The sequence below is a fragment of the Mustela lutreola genome, chromosome 3 (assembly GCF_030435805.1).
Source record: "Mustela lutreola isolate mMusLut2 chromosome 3, mMusLut2.pri, whole genome shotgun sequence".
Lineage (NCBI taxonomy): Eukaryota > Metazoa > Chordata > Mammalia > Carnivora > Mustelidae > Mustela > Mustela lutreola.
In genome coordinates, this window is record NC_081292.1 from 176,758,466 (window position 1) to 176,779,168 (window position 20,703).

Here is a 20,703-nt window from a genome sequence, read left to right on the forward strand (position 1 = left end):
AGGAGGAGGAGGAGGAGGAGGAGGAAGAAAGAAAAGAAAAGAAAAGAAAAGGGAAGGGAAGGGCAGGGAAGGAAGGGAAAGGAAAAGAAAAAAGAAAAGGACAGAAAAAAAGATATTTGAGATTTAGGAGTCATGAATGTTATATTACTTCATCGCACTTATTCTGTCCCTATGATATTAGCAGTGTCTGTAAATCTTATCTGGCAAGAATAGAGGGGAGAGTTGCATCACTGAGTGTACTGTACCAGTGATTATAAGATAACTTCCAATTACTAACATTGTTGGATCTACTTTCTGAATTACAGAAAGAATCTAAGAGCCTTTATGATTTTTTTTTTAAGATTTTATTTAATGATTTGACAGAGAGAGCAAGGGAGAGCATGAGCAGGGGGTAGTGGGTGGGGCAAAGGGAAAGAGAGAGGCAGATTCCCCACTGGACAGGGAGCCTGATGCAGGGCTTGATCCCAGGATCCTGAGATCATAACCTGAGCTGAATGCAGATGCTTAACTGAATGAGCCACCCAGGCATCCCACCACTATGATTCTTTTTAGCATTTTCTTCTGGAGTCAAAAGTAAATAACACTAAATTATTCTTTGCACTATCTGCATTTTTCTTCCTCTCCCTTTATATGAAGTAAAATATTGAAGTTCATGTAACTCAAGACATGCCCTTTCTCTGAAGAGTTGATACATAGTTAAGAGCACACAGGAAGGAATTTAATCCTCAGATCTCTAAAAGCTATAAAGAGCCTGGATCACTTTTCCATGTATAAGCTTTGTTTTAGAAGCACACAAAGCTCATTTTGGACTCGAATGAAGAAGTCTGTGACATATAACACATAGACAAATTCTAACAGATGGATTTTTCTTGAAATAACTTCATTAGTTAATCATTTCTTTTACATATACTTTTTCTAGCTAATTGGTATAGCTGCCAGCTGGAGCTGTTAAGGATCCTCCAAAGAAACTGGTAGGTAGGGAGAAAATCCAATAATTTCACCAAATCTTGCATCGAACACCCATTACTTTCACACTAACCATTACATATTTTGAAAGAAAATCTTATCCTTTCATTTTTGTTTCTCCAATTTGCTCCAAACACCTTAAATGATCTGCGCTTAAACCAAATCAATCATCTAGAAGAAACCTGAGTCTTTAATAATAGTCAGGGTTTACTGAACTTGCCAGTATGGACATTGTGGACCAGATCATCTTGTTTGTTTGTTTGTTTGTTTGTGGGGTTTTTTGTTTTTTGTTTTTAGTTTTGGGGTTTTTTGTTTTGTTTTGTTTTGTTTTGTTTTGGTCAGGGAGATTGAGAGAGCACAGGCAGGGAAAGCAGCAGGCAGAGGGAGAAGCAGGCTCCTTGCTGAGCAAGGACCCCCACGAGGGGCTCAATCCCATGACCCGGGACCATGACCTGAGCCAAAGGTAGACACTTAACAGAATGAACCACCCAAGCATCCCTTTTAGTCGGTTTTTAAGGAGTACTTCCGGCTTGTACACAGTTGATGTCAATAGTACCTCCAGTTGTGATAACTAACAATGTGTCCAGACATTGCCAGAATTCCCTAGGGGCCAAAATGCCCTGGCTGAGAACCACTATTTTAGAAGCATATTGTTCCTAAGTTTTATTTCAAGTCAAAAAATAGTTTAATGTATGCACATACACAGGTACTTAACTTTAGACATGTCTAATAGATTAGAATTTTTTGCCTTTCAGTCAGGTAAAGGAAATGTTTCAGTGGGGAATTTTTAAGCAGTAATACTTCCATAAATCTCTGTGGAAAAACAAGCAAAAAAGCAGGATATGTGGCTTCTAACATGAATGAATACTAATTATCTAAGAAGCACCATCACCACTGGGTGCCTGGTTGGCTCCATTGGTTGAGCATCTGACTTGGTTTTGGCTCAGGTCATGATCAGGGTCCAGAAACTGAACCCCTCCTGGGCTCCACGGTCTGTGGGGAGTCTGCTTGAATGATTCTATCCCTCTTTCCCTCCCCCCACTTTTTCTCTCTCTATCAAATATATAAATAAATCTTAAGAAAAAAAAGTGCCATCACCATCTTCATCATCAGAAATATTGATTTTTTCCCCCTTTAAGGAAGGAACTCAGTGTGATTGGGTAAGTGGATAAGTAAAATTTTGCATTGGGATAATCTGAGATGAAAAAGGGTTAATTACAAGTTTAAGTGCCTAAGGCATTTTTAAGTAAGGGAAAGCAGTGCTTTTTAATACAATGGACACTGAGAAAACAAGGATCTGTTTGACTTGACTGTATGTGTATGGAATGATTTGGGATTCACAAGATGGTTTAGTCATTCAGATAGAGACATTTCCTGCTCTTTGAAGTTTAATGTAAATATAACCTATACCGCCCATTTATCACTTACTGATTTTTCTGTAATTTATATATGAGTGGACCTAGGAAGAATACCATGGGAATAAGATACTAATTACCAAAGGTGTTAAAAGAGAAGCAAGGAGGCTTTTCTAGTTTAGGGTAAATGTAAGAACATAATAACCCCACAAAGAATGCAGGGAGAATCATTCACCATGTTAAAAAAAAAAAATACTAAATTCTATCCAAATTTCTGTTTTTCCAGCAAAAGCTTTGTAATAGAGATTTCCTCAAGCGGATTTTTAATAGAAAATAAAGATGAATATTAACATTTATCATTATGTTTCAATAGACACTTGGCTTCAAAAATCAAGTTATTTACCTAAAAATTCCATAGTGATGTGTTTACTCTGATAGACTTTCTAGATCCCCTGTAACAATTCAGATTCTACACTTTAGTGTTTAAAGAGTCATTCTTCCTCTCAATAGCATGTGTTACACTAGGCCAATTGTCACTTTGAGTTCTTTCAGAATCTATCCTTCATCATGGCAAAGCGAAAGAACCCACTTTGATATTTCAACTCAAAGAACTGAAGGCCCTGCACTCCACGCTTCATCTGCACACCCCTGGCTTCACTTTATTTTTAAGTCGGAAACCTGGCTCCCATCGACTCTGTACACTTACTCTCTGCAGGGTCTTTAGAACGGCGGCCGCTGGACGACTTCCTCAGCAGGCTTCGTCCAGAGGTAAAGAGGCTGGTTAGTTCCTCCAAGGGACTTGTAGGAGTCCTGGACCGGGAGGCGCCTGGAGCTGGGCCGTAGGTGTTCACCGAGGCATTGACCATCTTGGCCCCATCCTGCGACACCGGCCTGCCGGTCGAATGAGGCACTGATGGAGAGCTCCTGGAGAGGCTGCCCGAATGCACAGCGTCGTAGGGCGGGGGTCGCTTGAGGCTGAGCGGGGTCAGGGACCTCCCCATGCTGACCGGCGATGGGGAGGCCGAGTGGCTCTTCGGATAGCCATGGGGGGACTGGGTGCGGTACAGGGTGGATGGCGGGGGCGGGGACGAGGACAGCGTGGACGCGGCAGCAGTGGCAGGGCCCGGAGCCAGGGCTGCAGCCTGATCTTTGTCCAGCTTAGGGTGGCCAGAGGTGTGAGAGGGCAGGGAGGACGGAGATGCCCCGGCCTGCTGCTTCATGTAAGACACGTTTTCCAACACCGGCAGTTTGGTGACCTCCAGCGGGGTAAGCGGAGACTCGTCGGAATTAGGGGAGCACTGCACGGGAGCGGGAGGGAACACCAGCAGCGGGGGTCGGTGAGAAAGCAGGTTGGGGAAGGGCGGGGGGATGTCACAAAGCAAACCCTTTGGAGTACATGGCACTGAGGACTTGGCGAAGTCCGAGTCAGGCACCGTGGGAGTAGCACACTGCGAAGAGCAACTGTGATGGTCAAGGTCACATTTCGAATCTTGGCCCAAGTCGTCAAAGATGGGGTATTTCATCTCTTCGTAGACGGCCTCGCTCTGGTCATCATCCTCCTTTCTGAAGTCTCTGAGAATGTTGCCCACCATCTCGATGTACACGGGCTCCTCCTCCTCGGGGTCCCCCGCCGGGCTGCTGACCTGGGACAGAGAGGGGTCCCGTGGGAGCGACGTCCTCCGAGGCGCGTGCTTCTTGATGTACGTTTCATCGAAAGATGTACTCAGCTGAGTATTCGGGTTCCGTTTGGGTTTGGGAGGAGGGATCTTCTTTGAATATTCATCACTGTGGGGTCTGGGTTTGGCTGACACTACAAAAAGAAAAGAGAAGAACAGAAAAGTGAAATAGATGAGTACAATAGGAAAGCCTTCAAACAGGACTTGCACTTGGGTTTACTGCTATGGACTTTTGGTGGAGGCTTGTGGGCGGTGGTAATCTGCTTCGCTTCTAGTTTGAGGCTAAGATTAAAAATCAAACAAGTCAAACACTTTCCATATGTAGGAAAACCTGGTGACAGAACAATGGTAGTATTTATCTTCAAGCTAATATTACTAATCTGACACTGAAAAATGCATTAACTGGGGCTATTCGTCCCTCTGCCTTAGAATTTCTAAATAGAAGCCTTAAGATGAAACATGTTCCATAAAAACAACCATAAAATTCCTAAAGATTAACCTCCAAGAATTATGTGAGCAAAAGGGAGAGGAGAATCAAGTTTCTCTTAGCACAAATGGTTACAAAAATACCATGGGATTTGAACCCTTTTAATGATGTGGCTATTGCACATGATCACATCTTGCTTTCATTTAGGATAAAAATGTCCCAGCCTGCTAGGCTTAATCTCTGTCTTGGTTCAGATAAATAGCTTCTATACCGATGGGTCTGATACTTCAGGGGAAATTGATGTGAAAATCTTATGAGGCTAGACAAGTTAATCTCTAAATCTCCAGGTATTGTTGATTATGGTGTATTTGTCTGGTTTTGTTCATGAGATCTCTTATGATATCCCAAATGCTATCTTGGAATGAATTTATTAGGTATGTGGCACTGACACGACAGAACACCCTCAAGTGTCTTACAAAAATAAATAAATAAACAAACAAACAAACAAACAAACAAATAATCCAGAGAATGTTGTATAAGCTTCAAGAATATCTTTTGGAAACTCACAACAGATCTATGTACCAGTGCACTCAAGAGCTTGCTGGAAGGAAACACCCCTAGTAATGAAACATAAACTCTGACACCGTACAGTAGGGTAGAAAAGGCTGGCAACATGTCTGTAACTGAAATCAATTATTTAGCATGCAGGGAAGGTACTGACATCTTGTTATTATCTCATTATCTCATTGTGTTGATATATGATTACAACGATTATCATTATTATGCAGTGCGGCAGAACACAGTTACTGGTGGTAAATGGTAGCATATGATATAAGGTGACAGTATAGCTTATTGGTATAAAACTATAGAGAAAATAACAGGCTTCTCTATAATTTGCAGCCTGAAGGGAAGGTGGGATCTCAAGACACAAATCAGAAAACACCTGAAGTCATTTTTGTTTTGTTTAAATAGCATACTATGACCCATGAGCTTTTCTAAAACTTAGTAAAGGAAAAGCAAGTGCTTAGAGATTAGTTAGTCTGCTGCTCTATGCATCAATCATGACTTCACAGAAAGGAGACTCATCAAATATTCTAGAGAAGGGGCTATGTCACTCACTTTTCTAGGTCATTCCTGCTTTCAAATATTCTGTCCTATTGTGCCTATGTTGATGTTTTTACTCAACTACAAATATTTTTTTCAAAGGAAGTTTCTTAATGTATCTAGACTTTTCCTTTAATTCATATCAAGAAAAAACTAGATGTTGCTTTCCAGAGGGTTATAGCAGTGGAGTCTTTGAGTTCCAAAAATGAAAAGCCTAGAGACATAACAGGACAAAAATTACCTAGACAATTCTTTAGGAGAGATGCAAAGTGACCAATAACTCCTCTCTGTATCTTACTGGTCTTAAATTTTACTGGTTTTAAAGTCTACTGTGTATGTTAATTTTCATGAATTAAATAACTCATCAGATTATATGCAAAAATCTGAGCCTGATGTATAAAGTAAAATTACACATCACTGAATGAAGTTGACCTAGTACCCCCAGGGTACATTGAGTTGCGACCTAGAAGAACAAAAGACTATTCTTCTAAAGCTTGTTTCTTGCCATCTTCCACCTTAGGGTCTCATTCTAGGCTAAGTAACTCACATGCTGGGAAAATGTTTGCCACTGATTACTGGTTTCTAGAAATTGAATGGTGTGGAATTAGGGGAGATCCTTAGAAGAGAGAAGTCTGAATAATGAGGTGCTCTGTGAATGAAGGGTAAACCTAATGCTAGGAATTAGTGTGTCCATGAGATGATGACTTCATTATATGGGAGTGGTCATACCTAGAATAAGATTAGCATTTTTATCCTTTCTAAATTATGGTGCACTTCTATTTTCTTTGACCCTTCACTGAAGTCCAATGTCCCCACCTAGACTTGGGTAGTTGTATGGAAAGAAATAACAAGATAGGCAGAATTCATGCATCTGAGCCCATGCTTAGGTATGGGCACTACGCTGAATGAATACCATTACCCAGGAGAGTGAAGGGTCAGTGGTAGAGCTGGTTGTGACATGATACCAGTGTCCCTCTTCCCACATATATTAGAAGGTGCTTTTGGGCATGGACAAGACCAGTGCTCGGGTTGCACTCAAAATGTGAACAAATGACACTCATTCTCTTTGCCAAAAGGAACAAAAATAATAAAAATAAAGGTACTTCACACCTATGAAATGTTTGAAAAGAAAAGTTCTATTCTAGACCATAACACAGAATTAAGTAGAGCAAATATTTATAAGGAAGGAATATAGATAATCCATTTGTACTGTCAAGACAACTTCAATGCCAAACCAAGCACAGATAGTGTCTGACAAGGGGAAGAAAATATAATATGTGACTTACATGGCAACACTTACATAATAAAAATTCACCATCGCCCTGGACTGAACTGCATTTCTCCCACATTGATATGTTAAAGCACTAACCAACAATGTGATGGTATTTGGAGATGGAGCCTTTGGGAGATAATTAGGTTTGGATGAGGTCATGAGGGTTGGGTCCTCATGGTGGGTGGGATTAGGACCATCATGTGCTGATACAGTGAGAAGGCAGACATCTACATACCAGGAAGAGAGTTCTCACCAGAAACCAACTATGTAGAAACCAACGATGCTAACACTTTGATCTTGGACTTCTGGCCTCAAGGACTGAGAAGAAATAAATGACTGTTGTTTGAGCCACCTGATCTATGATATTTTGTTATGGTAGCCCAAACTGACTTAGATAACAGTGTATTTATTGAGCCCTGCATAAAGACACTATACAGCTGAATGATAAGCACCTACTTTAATTCCATCCTCTGGCATTCAAATACTTGAAATAGCTTTGTTATTTTAAAAATTACTACAGCTCTTTCCCAGTCTTTTCAATCTAAGTTTCACCTGCCCCTGCCCTATATCTCCGTATCCCCTGGAACCATGTCACAAAGAGCAAGGACATCTAAATATAGAAATGCTCCTCCCAGGTACCCACCCAGAGACACCTGTCCACCCAAGAGCCTCTAATTCTGGTTGTTCTTGGTCTGACTCTCTAATCTCTGATTTGTGTTTTTTTATTCTGACCCATTTTCTGGATGCTTTTTGTTGTTGTTGTTGTTGTTGTCCTTGTTTGCTTTGGCATGCTGGCTCCCTCTTCCACTTTGTTCTGCTGCCCCCCCCCCCCCCCCCCCCGGGCTGAAGCAGTTCCCCAGCCAGCCTTGCCCAAGGCCTGCTTCATCCTCGGGGCAAGCTTACCCACTCTCCCTTTCCCTATGTGATGAAAGGAACCCAGTGCAGGCAGATCCGTATAATAAAAGCACATTTTGTTTCCTGGTCCTCTTCCTTTGTATTGATCCAAATTTGAAACGAGAGCATTGAGGATTATTTAGATACTAAAGAGTTAAGTAAATTATAGATGATTGGGATGAAAAAACAGATTCATTCCTTCATATCAGGAGACTTTTTTTTCCAGGAAATATCTGCTTCCCACTCCATATCCCCCTTGCAATTGGGTAAATAATTCATCGAGCAATAAAAATTTCTTTCAACTGTCATGTATGCTTTTTTAAAAGCTTATCCATATAAGGCAGTGACTGAAATTTTAAACAACATTGTCACATAATTTATTCTACTCTTACCTCACTCTAGGGAATTAAAAATTAAAGAAAAAAGTCATGTTTAAACAGTCATTTCTTTAGAGAATACTTAAAAAGTCTTGATCTATATATAGAGAGTCTGAAATACTGCTAATAAAAGACAAAGAAAATTGCTTGCAAATTTCAATATTAAACCAAATTCAACTATAATAAAAAAGGTGATTTTTTATTGCTCCTGAATGAATTTTAAGTTATTTCTAATAAGCTCAAAGATAGAAGCAATAATTCCTGTTCAGCTCCAGAACACAAATTTTAATGCTTAAAATAGTATAATGACAGTAGCATTGAATAAGCAGAAAGTGACATTTTTGAAATGAAATATCTGAGCACAAAGGTTATGCATGGCTTTCAGTCATGCCCAGATGATCTGTCTTTCACAGTTAATGTTGGAAATTCACCATGTCCTTTGTCAACCTATCCTTCTGAAATAATTTTTCCTTATTAAAAAAAGTATAGCGTAAAACCATGCTTTGTATTTTTTTAGTATTTGTGGATATTCTTGACCCAAGAAGTGGAAAGATGTGACACAGCACAGGTCAATATTTCCTTGTCTCTCTGGCCACAGTATCTCAGAATCTGAAGGGCTCTTAGAAATTATCCAGCCTAGGGGTGCCTAGGTAGCTCAGTTGGTTAAGCATCCACCTCTTGGTTTTGACTCAAGTTTTGATCTCAGGGTCTTGAAATCGAGCCCCAAGTGAGGCTTGGACCTGAGTGTGGAGCCTGCATAAGATTCTTAAGATTTTTCTCTGTCTCCTCTCTCCTTGCCCTCCCCCACAATGTGCACACTCCCTCTCTCTCTCTCTATAATAAGTAAATCTTTTAAAATATGAGAGAAATTATCCAGCCCAAACACTGTACTTTACTGAGGAAGAAACATAAATTCCTCATCAACTACTTAAAAAAATGAAATTTCATTATTTCAATTCAATCTTTTACACCTTTTAAGACAAAATAAAACAATAGGGGGAGAAAAGTTCTGCAATTTATTATGTTGTATATGTCACAGAGTGTCATTTTAAAATGTCTCCTCAGAAATGCAATATAAATAATATATATATAAATAATAATATATATATAAATATAAGGCCTTATCAGCCCATGCTATAATGTTGGCACTATAACTCTGAAGCTCTGTAGTTATAGAGATCTGTTAAACAGGTAATTCAACTGGGAAACAAGAGTCCAGTGAAGAGAAGTAATGTCCATACTGTGTGATCCTAAAACTGGCTGATTCTAAAAGGTGAGAGACACATTTCCCACTTTTGGCAGAACTGTGCTTACAACAACTCTCTTTCACAACTCACAATTCCAAGAGTTTGAGGGATATTTTTATTTTCACAGTCACAAGCTTTGCAATTCCAGCCACAAAATTGCTTTCTGTTGATTTTATTTTATTTTTTAAATTAAGGTGTCTCTTAAGGGATCGGGTTGTAAATGCCTTTGGTCTGTTTAATAGTAGGACCAAAAAAGTATGATTATGTGTAAAAAGGATCAGATTTGGAGTTGTAGGACCTGTGTTATTGTTCTGGAAGACAGACAACTCAGATCAAAGTTTGGATGGAAACAAAGGATATAAGATATGGAACTGGCTCAGCAGCAAGCTTTTAAAGTTGAATGGGACTTTGAGTCTTGGCTTAAGCTAGAAGACATGATTCCAATCATTTCTTTGCTTCGGGTAAGCTGCATAACTTTGGGCAAATTACTTTGACTACATTATTGTTTATATCCACATTCATCGTAGATAATAAGGGATTTTAATTTTTGTTTTTTTTTTTAATTACTCATCTCAACAACTAATTATAAAATAAAATTGGAATTTGTAACCAATATTTTGAAAGAAATGAATTAAAACAGATCAGAAAATATGAGTACATTTCATGTGATAAGAATAGAGGTTATTTCTTGAAGGAATATTTACTTGTAAGTATACAGAGATTTCCTAAGACTGACATATATTTTATAGGTTATGATGAGGGATGTTGGAACAGTCCTAAAGCCGGCAATCTCTGGTTGTTTATCTTCAGGAAGGGCTCCATCAATTCTTTCTCTTCCAGTATGTGCAGACTTTTCCAGCCTTTGAAAAATAGAGCATGTCTTCTCTTCTTGAATATGGCAGCTTTCACTTTCTCCCAAAGGAAGCTGGGCACCATGAAAGAATTCTACTCTGAGATGCCTATACAGGGAGGAAACCCAAGCCATCCAAAGGGAAAAGAACCAAGAAAATCAATCAGTAATAAAATGAAACCCTGGCCATGTGACTCCAGTCAAGCTGTTCTGGTGACCCCCTTAGTTACTTGAACCACCTCGGGTAAGACAGCAGACACTTTGGATCAGCCATCCCCACTGTACCCTACTGAATTCTTGACCCACAGGATTATGAGCAACTACTACTCAGGGACATTTTGCCATGCATGTGTACATACCTGAAACTGGTACCAGAGGTACGGTGCTGCTTTACCAAAAATCTAAAGCTTGTGCATTGGCCTTGAGGTGGTGGCAAAAGCCTGAAGGACAGTGAGGAGACCATGGGGAGCCTGAAAAGTCAGTGAGCTAATTGCTATTGGAGGCCATAAAAAAGGAGAGCTATGTTATAGATTGGTGGCAAGTTGACAAGACCATTTCCTGTGGTAATGTAGACAATATAAAATGTACCTAATGAATTTGTGGACCTGACTAAGCAGAGTTCTGAAAGGATGTGGACGTGTCAGCTGACTTGTTTAGCCTTGTACAGTAGAGGGCTGCATGAGAAGGAAAGACGCTATGGAAGGAAGTGTTCTACTCTCAGGCAAAGGTGAAAGGAAACCGTTCCACACAGGACCTGCCATGAAGCCTTCTTTGATCAACAAGAAGTTTTCAGGGTTAGAAATGGTCCTGGAGGTGAAGTTCAATCCAGAGCTCTGCCAGCAGATGGTGGCCAGTCTATGTCAGATTTTGTAGCCCAGATAAATTGCACTTTTAGCTTGAAGACCTTTGCATACGAGGAAATGTACTCTAAGAGCCTCATGACACACGGACATGATTTGAATGTCTGAGATTTCAGGCTGATGTTATAACACAAGAAAACATTTGGGGAAGAGGGGGAGAGTGTTTTGCCTACTGGGAATATTACAGCTGAAAGGCAAATTGTGGTAGACAGTTTTCAAAGACAGCAGTCTTCAGTCTCTTCCCACCTTGTGTGCTTTCTACCTATCAGTAGTTAAGTGTCTCTCTACCTCTCCTCAAATCAGGGCAGAAGGCCAGCCTTGTGATTTATTTTGACAAGACTGTGACAGAAGTAATAATCTGAATCTTGGACTTGAGAGAACTGAGAGCTTTCACTTCTTCTATCTTAAAAGCCAACTGTCATAGAAGAACTCTTAGACCAGCACGCTATGAAGAAATTCAACCTTGTGATATAAGGAGGCCATGCAGAGAAGTTAGTTCAGACATGTGAGTGAAACCTCATGGACCTTCCAACACTTCAACCCATCCCAACTGCCAGCTGAATGCAGCCCAATGAAAGACCCCAACCAATGTCATACAGGGCAGAAGAGTCACTCATACAAGCCAAGTCAACTCACGGAGTAAGAAGAAGTAATACCCTGTTGCTGTTCTATATCACAACATTCTGAGTTGGTTTATTGCACAGCAATAGATAACTGAAAGAAATACCAAGATTAATTTCCTGTTTGTGTAGATATCTCATAGGAAATGCTATTGTTATTTTCATAGAACTAGGGTACAGTATGCACCCTGAGGAAGCAGAAACCATCTTTTCAGAATAGAAAAATTCAAGAAGTAAGATTGTATTCTGAGTATTATAAAATCACTGCAGGAAGATTCAAAGAAGCTATATAAAAAGAGATTACACATTTTCTGGTTAAAAAGACTGGATCGAAGTCAGAGTGAAGGCATTAATATATCAAAGAAAGGGCAACCAGAGGGGATCTTGCCAGCCACAGAGAATATCAGACCAGGAGACTCATAGAGTAAAACATGGTGGCATCCCACAACAGTGCTATAGGTATCGGTTCCTCCATTACATCTCTGTTGTGGGTATGGACCTGGCAGGCTTGTAGAGCCTGAAGCCTCTATATATGATTCTCATGAGTTCTTCTTTTTCTAACTTCAGATTCATCAAGAAACTTCTTAATATCATTTTGTGTTCCAAAATATTATGTATATGTTTCTCATTAAAAACAAGCTAGATGACACTCTGGTTTCATACACTGCTATGGTCTGAACACTTGCATCTCCTACCCACCCCAAATCCAAGTGTTGGAATCTTAACACCCAGTGTTACAGAGTTAGAAGATGGGGTCTTGGGGGGTAATTAGTTCATAGGTGTGGAGCCTTTGTAAGTGGAATTGATTTTCTTATGAAAGAGATCCCACAGAACTCCCTAGTCATATCCACTATATATGAACACCTGGAACCCAACCAGACTGTGACCATGCTGGTCCCCTGATCTTGGACTTCCAGCCTCCAAAGCTGTGAAAATACATTTGTATTGTTTATAAGCTACTTAGTTTGTGGTATTTTATACTGCAGCTCAAACAACTGAGGCACACCCATGTATCCCTTGAGTTTGGTTATTATGACATCTTGATTATTCTAGGAATCTGATGATGGAGTTTCTGAGCTTATAGTTTGAAGGCCAGTTCTTCACCCGGGCAAGCTCACCTCAGCAACACCATTTCATGGGAATCTGTCCAGACAGGTAGTCAGCATTTCCAAGGAGCCACAACTCTCCATTCACAATGTTCAACCCAATTGCCTAGCTTGATATTTCCACACCTGTGGCAGTACCTTTTTTCTCAATCATTGTTCTCCTGCTCCAGGCATGGGATACACTTCCACTTGTAAAGAACAGATATGGTGCATGGCTATAGGCACTCGCTTGGTAGACTACCACAGCCTCTAAGATTCCACCTGACACTTCATACTTTACACAAGTCTAGACAAAATAAAGAAAAGAACTGGAAGCAACGTATCCATCTGGGAGAGGGACTATTCTGCAGGGATTATCCCAGTTGGACAGCATACTTAATGACTAGGTTTCATAAGTGACAAAAATTTTCACATGACCAAATAGTAGTCACCCTCCCGAACCATTCTCTCAGTTTATCTGTGCACTTCTTTGTAAAATTCGAGTTTATATAACCCTGTTAAAGTTGGTTTAATGTTAACCTTCCACCCTCGATATCTAATGACTCTAGAGATCTGATTGGGTTCATCATTCTCTGCCTTCCCTCAGGTGATGTCTGATCACCCCAGCCTGTCTTCAGCAAGAATCTTATTAGGTCAGTTCAGCCAGTAACCCCCCCTTACCCCTGAGGTTTCCTCTTGTGATTTTCCACCCACCCACGCCCACCCTACTCTTTAGCTATAAACTCCCACTTGCCCAGAGTGTGTTGGATGGAAGTGAAACTTCTGAGATTGAGGTCTCTTTTCCCTTACTGTAATAATCCTAAATAAAATTTGTTTTTGCCACTTTAACTAGGATTCGGCTCTGGTCTTTTTTGGACACCCCTAAACTATACTTGTCTGGCTTCTTCATGGCATTCAGATCTCAGAATAAAGTCCCTTCTTCAGAGAAGTCTTCCATAACCACTCAATCAACACAACCACATTGGATATTTCTCTTGCTTATTTCTCAATTGGTTTATGTAAGTTTCTAGGTGATTGTGTATATATTTTCCTCTTTTCCACCTGAGTATAATCTCCAGGAGAACAGCGGTTCCCCATCTGTCTTGATCTTTGCTAAATTGTCTGTGTAAAGTGAGTAGAACATCAGAGGTTCTTGGTAGATATCTCATCACTGTTCAGTGAACAACAGACCTTTTTTGACATTCTTAGAGTCAATATCCAGAATTTTGGGTATTTTCCAGTGGTTCTAAAGAGCCATAAACAACTTTAAGCTTTGTCATTTCCTTAGGGATTATTTGAATTAAGAGGGAGGAAGAGGATGAGGCATGCGAAGAATAGTTAACAGGGGCAAAAGACTAAAACTTTAGAGAAGAGAAGGATCAAAGGAAAAATATTCATTACCCATGTACAGAAATTGAGACAGATTAATTTGTTTCACCTGCCAAAAAATAAGAACATAAAAATTAGCTGAGGGATGAAAACAGTCCTTTTTCTGTTGCCTTATACTAAGGAAAGGTCAGAGGGGTATGCATAAGAACAAAGGGCAGACAGAATCCACAAATTAGATCTTGCAAAGTGAAAACATGTAAAGTGGGCCTCCTGGGTGGCTCAGTGGTTAAGTGTCCGACTCTTGGTTTTGGCTCAGGTCATGATCTCATGGGTCTTGAGACTGAACCCTGCTTTGGGCCTTGTGCTCACTGTGGAATCTGCTTAAGAGCCTCTGCCCCTACTTTTCCCCCCAACCCTACCCTGCTCATGGCGCTCATGCTCTTTCTCTCTCTCTCTCTCTCTCTCTCTCTCTCAAATAGATAAATAAGATCTTTTAAAAAAATTTTTAAATAAACATGAAAAGTCTAATGACTTTGTAAGCACTATTCTAGACCATGACTTTTGGTTAGGATTATAACAATTATTTCCTGAAAAAAAATTTTTTTGTTGATACAAAACTTAATACAGCAATTCCATTTGAAACAATGTCACAAATGTGGGAAATAAGAAGCAAAAGTACCCCAAAACTCCTTTATAAGTTTTCCTCTGGCACATACTAGGATCTCTCTGTGGTAGTAAAGAATTATTCCTACTAAGACCACAAGTATGGTTTCACTTAAATAACAGCATACCAGACCTCCCCTAAGAACCAAACGTAATTCCCATCTTTTTTCCTTTGGTGTTCTTCACATACTCTTTGCTCAAGCCAACCAAAACATCCATCGTTGCCTACAGTTTTCAGATGTGTATGTATTCAGATGTTGCTCTGACATTTTCCTCTGCTCTTCTACTACCTTACCTAAACATAAACCTTCCCATCCTTTAAGCCCTAATTCAAGCACCACTACTTTCTCTTTCCTATTCTTTTTTCCATTGGTGCTTCAACTATTTTTTCCTTGTCACCTTCTTCATTTCCTACCTTGTACCTGGATTTTGGCTTCTCTCTTCTTAAGATTATGAGCTTTCCAAAGGCAGAAACAACTCATCTTTTAAAAGCCCCAACAAACTTAACAGAGGGACTTACTTCCAATAGTAATTTGATCAATAATTACTATAAATAATTGTACAACGGATAATAAGCTACTAATGCATGATGATTGAAAACTTCCCCTAAATATTTTGAAGTCATCAGCTTTATAAGTTCATGGCTATCAGCTAGCTCTTGCAACATCTCTACCCGCAGAGAAAGGAAGTTACCAAATAAGTTAATTTCCTGAATTTTGATGGGGAAACAAGTGTGACAACAAAAAAGTAGCCATGGGAAATGCACGGTGTTGAGCACACAATAGCAGCTCAATTAATTTGGATTCGGCCCAGGAGGATATTATGTTCAGGGAAAGTAAGTTGGGAGAAAAATCCGATTAACGAATGAAACATTTCCCTTGTCCCTGGGACAAATCAGGTCTATAGAAGATAAATCCCTGCAGTTCCATGTCTACAGTCTACTGGGGATGATCTTTTGTAAATCTGTTCTGGCTGAGATACAAAGATAGAAATGTTTGTGATCTTTTTAAGTATCTGAGATCACAGAGAAAGCAACATGGATTATAGAGCCATAAAACATTTCATTCAACTTCACAGAAGGTGCATTGATGTATGGTAACACCTCTAATGAAAAATTTATATAGTAGTAGTAGTAGTAGTAGTAGTAAGTGTAATAATAATAACTACCATGTAGCATATGTATTATTTGTATCAGTCAATGTGCTTCTACAAAGATGAATTTATTCAATCTCCATGACCTCTCTATGAGGTAATACTACTATAAATCCCATTTTATAGACATTGAAACTTATTCATAGACAAATTGAATTACTTGCCCAAGAGAAAGAAACTGACTTTGAATGCAGGTGATCTGACTCTAGTTCCCACATTGTCAAAAGATAATTTGCCTTTGGAGATGATGGTGCACATTTGCTTTATAAATATATAGGTAAGTGTGTTTTTAACCTTTTTAAAACAAAACAAACAAACAAACAACAAACAAAAACATTACCAATGAGTCAGATGAGCCTGAATTCTAATTCTAACTTAGTTATTGCATAATCTTGGACAAGTTAACTATAACCTCTTTAAACCTCATTGAGCTCAACTCTTAAATGGATATAATGATGCTTATTAACAGGATGTTGTGAGGGCTTAAAAAGATGCTATGCCAGAAGTCGTTAGCAGACTGCCACAGGAAGGGCTTAAAGAGTATAAGCAATATTACTATCAATTATTATCAGTATTCATTAAAAATTTCCCTCACTACCTTAGAAGATATGTAATGAGAGCATATGATTTCACACATACTTCACACTTATTTAGCGCTGAGCCATAAAAATTAATGGTGTCAATACCAGAGAGCCAACCAGTTCTGGGAAATTGTAAAATGAATCATTGCCTAAATAAATATAGATTTTATGTTCACTGAAGTATGAGATCGATATTTCAGTTTCCTTCTACATTAGGTTTATATCCTATGTATATCCACATAATAGAAGCAAATTTACTTTGAAAGATATAATCTTTCCTTTAAAATTATGTGGGCTTTGGAATTTTTTGGACTATTACCATTTCACTGTTGGCATTCTTAGTTGCATATCAGCCTAAGCTGAAAAAAAAAAAAAGTTAATTTACCTTGAGTAAGTTTTAATTTAATAATGCAATTAAAATAAAAATAAAAGGGAAAATGGAGGGTGTAAATCACAGCATATGTATGGCAGTACAGATAATTCAAAAGATTAACACCTCTTAACAAAACACTGTGTTTTTCTGAACTGTAGGTATACCCCTTAGGTTTTGCAAAATGACATTTGGGGGGGTTGTTCTCCAAGCTTCTCAATTTAGGAAAAGTGTGACTAGGTTCTAAAAAAGAGAGCGAGCGAGCGAGAGAGAATATTTCCAAAATTTGAGGCGGCTCATCTCAAGGACATCCTGAAGTTTTATGCCAGATGCATGCAATAAACATGTTGACTTTGTTGTATTTATGTGATTTGTTTGGGGATATTATAGATATCCCATTATCCTGTGTAGTCTACTCTTCATTCTTACAGAGTAGGGTTGGAAAGGGAAAGGATTTCCTTTTGTGTGTGTGCACAATTTTTACTTAGCCCTATGATCCTGTAAGTCTTCTGTAGTAGGTTTTTAAATATAATTTCCATTTACTTTCTCTAAATACAGGTGAAGAAAATGATCCCCTCCACCCTGGGTGGTTTGACTCAAGCCAGAACCTCAGTGATGACAAGAAATAAACACTGTTTTTTTCTGGTTCTGAGTTCTTAGGGACTGCCCAAACATCTCAGATTGCAGCGGTGCAACACCGTGAGAGAACAGAAGCCTTCGTTTTGGAACCCAGGGACTCAGATCAGCTTTGCTCTTTTCTTTCCCATATTATTTGGTGATTCTGTTCTATCCACAGGCATTTCAGAGATGGACCTTGGAATAGGCAAGCCAACAGTGGGCATCAACAGTGAATGTCACAAAACAACAGCCTGGGGGCGCCTGGGTGGCTCAGTGGTTTGGGCTGCTGCCTTCGGCTCGGGTCATGATCTCAGGGTCCTGGGATCGAGCCCCGCATCGGGCTCTCTGCTCCGCAGGAAGCCTGCTTCCCTCTCTCTCTCTCTCTGCCTGCCTCTCTGCCTACTTGTGATCTCTGTCTGTCAAATAAATAAATAAAATCTTAAAAAAAAAAAAAAAAACAGCCTGGAGGAGACCACAGGCTGTCTTCCTTACCTTGAAGGAAGTCATGGGGCTATTTGTGAATCTAGCTTTCCACTATTAAAATAGTTTCAGCAACTGCAGAGGTTATTATCTGGTTTCATTTTTAGATTTAAATTAGTTTTCTTTTCTTTATAATTAAAGTCTCAGGATTGCATGAATTCTGAACCTAAAATATACGGAAAGAAAGGGACATTAAAGTTTACTCAATCTGTATTATTCTCAGGTTATTCCCTGTGATTCTTACTCTACATCCAAGTCATAACTTAAACATTTAACTCAACATCAGCTTGGACTCTTCATTGAAAAGATAAACTTTGGGACACCTAGGTGGCTCAGTTGGTTAAGCCACTGCCTTCAGCTCAGGTCATAATCCCAGGGTCCTGGAATCGAGTCCCACATTGGGCTCCTCGGTGGGGAGCCTGCTTCTCTCTCTGCCTCTGCTTGCTTGTGCACTGTCTCTCTCTCTCTGACAAATAAATAAATAAATAAAATATTAAAAAAAAAAAGATAAACTTCAATTCATAGATGTTTTGAATAATAATAATAGGAATTTGGGGAAAGACTCTAAACCTAATCCCAAAGTATATTTTCACCCTCAAATTGGAGTTTCTGTGTATTCATATGCACCTGCATGTGTGTGTGTAACATGTCTATGTATATATTCACATCTCTATCAATGAAAATGGTTAGTATGCTTGATCAGATCTTTTATGAGTTGTAATTATTATACTCAGTTAGCTCTGACCATGGTATGAACCCACTCCCCCATTCCTACTCAAGACCTGACAATGCCTCCTCATAATTATTAGGATAAATCAGGTCTTAACATGGCTTGCATATTTTACTCTGTCTCGCCTTACAGTGCTCATCATCCTTGTGATAACTCCCGGCAGCCAGCGACTCCTCTTCCAGATTCAGACCAAATAAGTGATTCTGCCAAGAAAGGTTCTCCTGTCATGTGCTCTCTACACCCAGAATGTCCTTCCTAGAATTCTTCATTCCCTTTGTCCTCTCCTACTCAACCTTTAGATCTTGTTTTAATTTTCCCTCAGGAGTCACTTCTCTGGAAATTCAATCTACCAATAATCTCCCCTGGAAAGCTCTTCTGTTTTTGTGCCCCCATTTCTAAGTGTATGTTTATTTGCATTACGGATTGCTTAATCTCCTTCTTCCTCCTTGGGTGGGAAATTTGTGTTTGTCTTTCTCACCTCTGAAGCCTCAGCTCCAAAACCAGTGCTTGTTTTAGAATAAAATTAGAATTTTTGCAAAGATACAAATAAAAATACGTAAGCTTTCATAATATTCATTCATTCCAAACAGCCTTTACCAATTTTATCAGAAATACTTTGCAATGACGTAGATAAGCAGGTAGACATGGTCTTGGCATTAGACATCTTACCCGTGATCCATGTACAAAGAATTCATCATAGTGTGAGAAGCAGCAAAAACTCATCACCATTAAAAGAGGAGAAAAGATGCAACCCATGTTTATCCAAGACAAGCTGGTAGTTTGGGTAGAGACAAGACAACGACTAAAGAGTGTGGTGCTCAAAATGGATAAGTAGGGAGAGCGTGGGACAGGAAGTTAATCTGAACAGGAACAGAGTCTGTCTGGAGTGCTCAGCAGGTATAAACTGTACAGGACAAGCACAGAAGGTAACTGGGAGCCGTGCTGACTCTTTCATTCCTTAGACTCTGAACGTTCTCAAGTAAATTTGTCCCTACAGTGCTTTTCAAATAGCACAAAGATCCAAACAGGGGAGACAAACTGTTCTCAACCAATAGGAATGTTGGTGTTACCTTGGAGATAAGGATCCTTTGCAATCAAACCCATGTCCTGAAAACCTCTGACAATCACCCTCCAGTCCACAGCACTTAGACCAGAGCTTTCCAATGGGCTATGCTGGGAAGCTGTCTGGAACAATAACAGAAATTCCTGACTCATAGAGATACAGAGCTATTGGACACATGTGGTCAATGCCCTTAGAATGAACAGGAAGCCACACGTCCTGGATTTCTTGAATTTGCCTATGCATTTCTGTGTACAGATTCTGATGAGAAGAATTGTTTCCCTCATGTATCATTTGTCATACACCCACACAAAGCAATAACAGAAACTGTTCTTTCCCCCAGTGCATTTACCATTTCAGGGGAAACAAAACACATATAATTTCTAACTATTTACCAGTGGGTGAGACTCACAACTGACAAAACACGTAGGAAAAGCACCAGTAATCCAAATTGCTGCTCCCACTCCTTCCTGCCCTGCCCTGTCTCCTGGATTTCTAGTGAGCTTTTTATAACATTCTAATCTTTCACCTAAAGTCCCGTCAGATCCAGAACTTTTCAAAACAGGAAACTGGACCTTCACTAAATTATTTCTCTTGAATCATTTGTTCACTGCCATGAACTTGGTGAAAGCTGGCTCTAGACAGAGCTAAGTTGAAGGAGACAGGTGAAAGATGTGGCCCCTAATTTTGGGACCCAATCCATTGGGGCGAGCAGATGATTGAATACTTAATTTCAAAATAACTTAATACGTGCAGCAATGGAAGGATATATGCAAGCTACTAAGAGAAAAATATCTTTTTATTAAAAATAAGTTGATTTTAATATTGCAGCTATCCAGAAGAATAGTCACTGTGTTCAAGCGAATGGCTTCAGCCATGACAATGCTATCACAGATAAACCCTGATGGAAGTCGTGTTTGCTGGTGTCCTCCTGGGAGCAGTGGTTCCATGACAGTCCTGCCTGTCTTCACCTCCTTCTGTCTCAG

At 39.6% G+C, this 20,703-nt stretch overlaps 1 protein-coding gene across 3 annotated transcripts in view; it reads right to left on the bottom strand.

Annotated features, from left to right (window-relative positions):
* Nucleotides 1-20,703, bottom strand: part of NYAP2 (neuronal tyrosine-phosphorylated phosphoinositide-3-kinase adaptor 2) — a 255,425-nt gene that overhangs the window by 97,407 nt on the left and 137,315 nt on the right. For all 3 annotated transcript variants that reach the window (XM_059167879.1, XM_059167880.1, XM_059167881.1), the window contains one exon: nt 3,028-4,131. In XM_059167879.1, the coding sequence (XP_059023862.1) occupies nt 3,028-4,131 (1,104 nt within the window). The remainder of the gene's footprint in view (nt 1-3,027; nt 4,132-20,703) is intronic.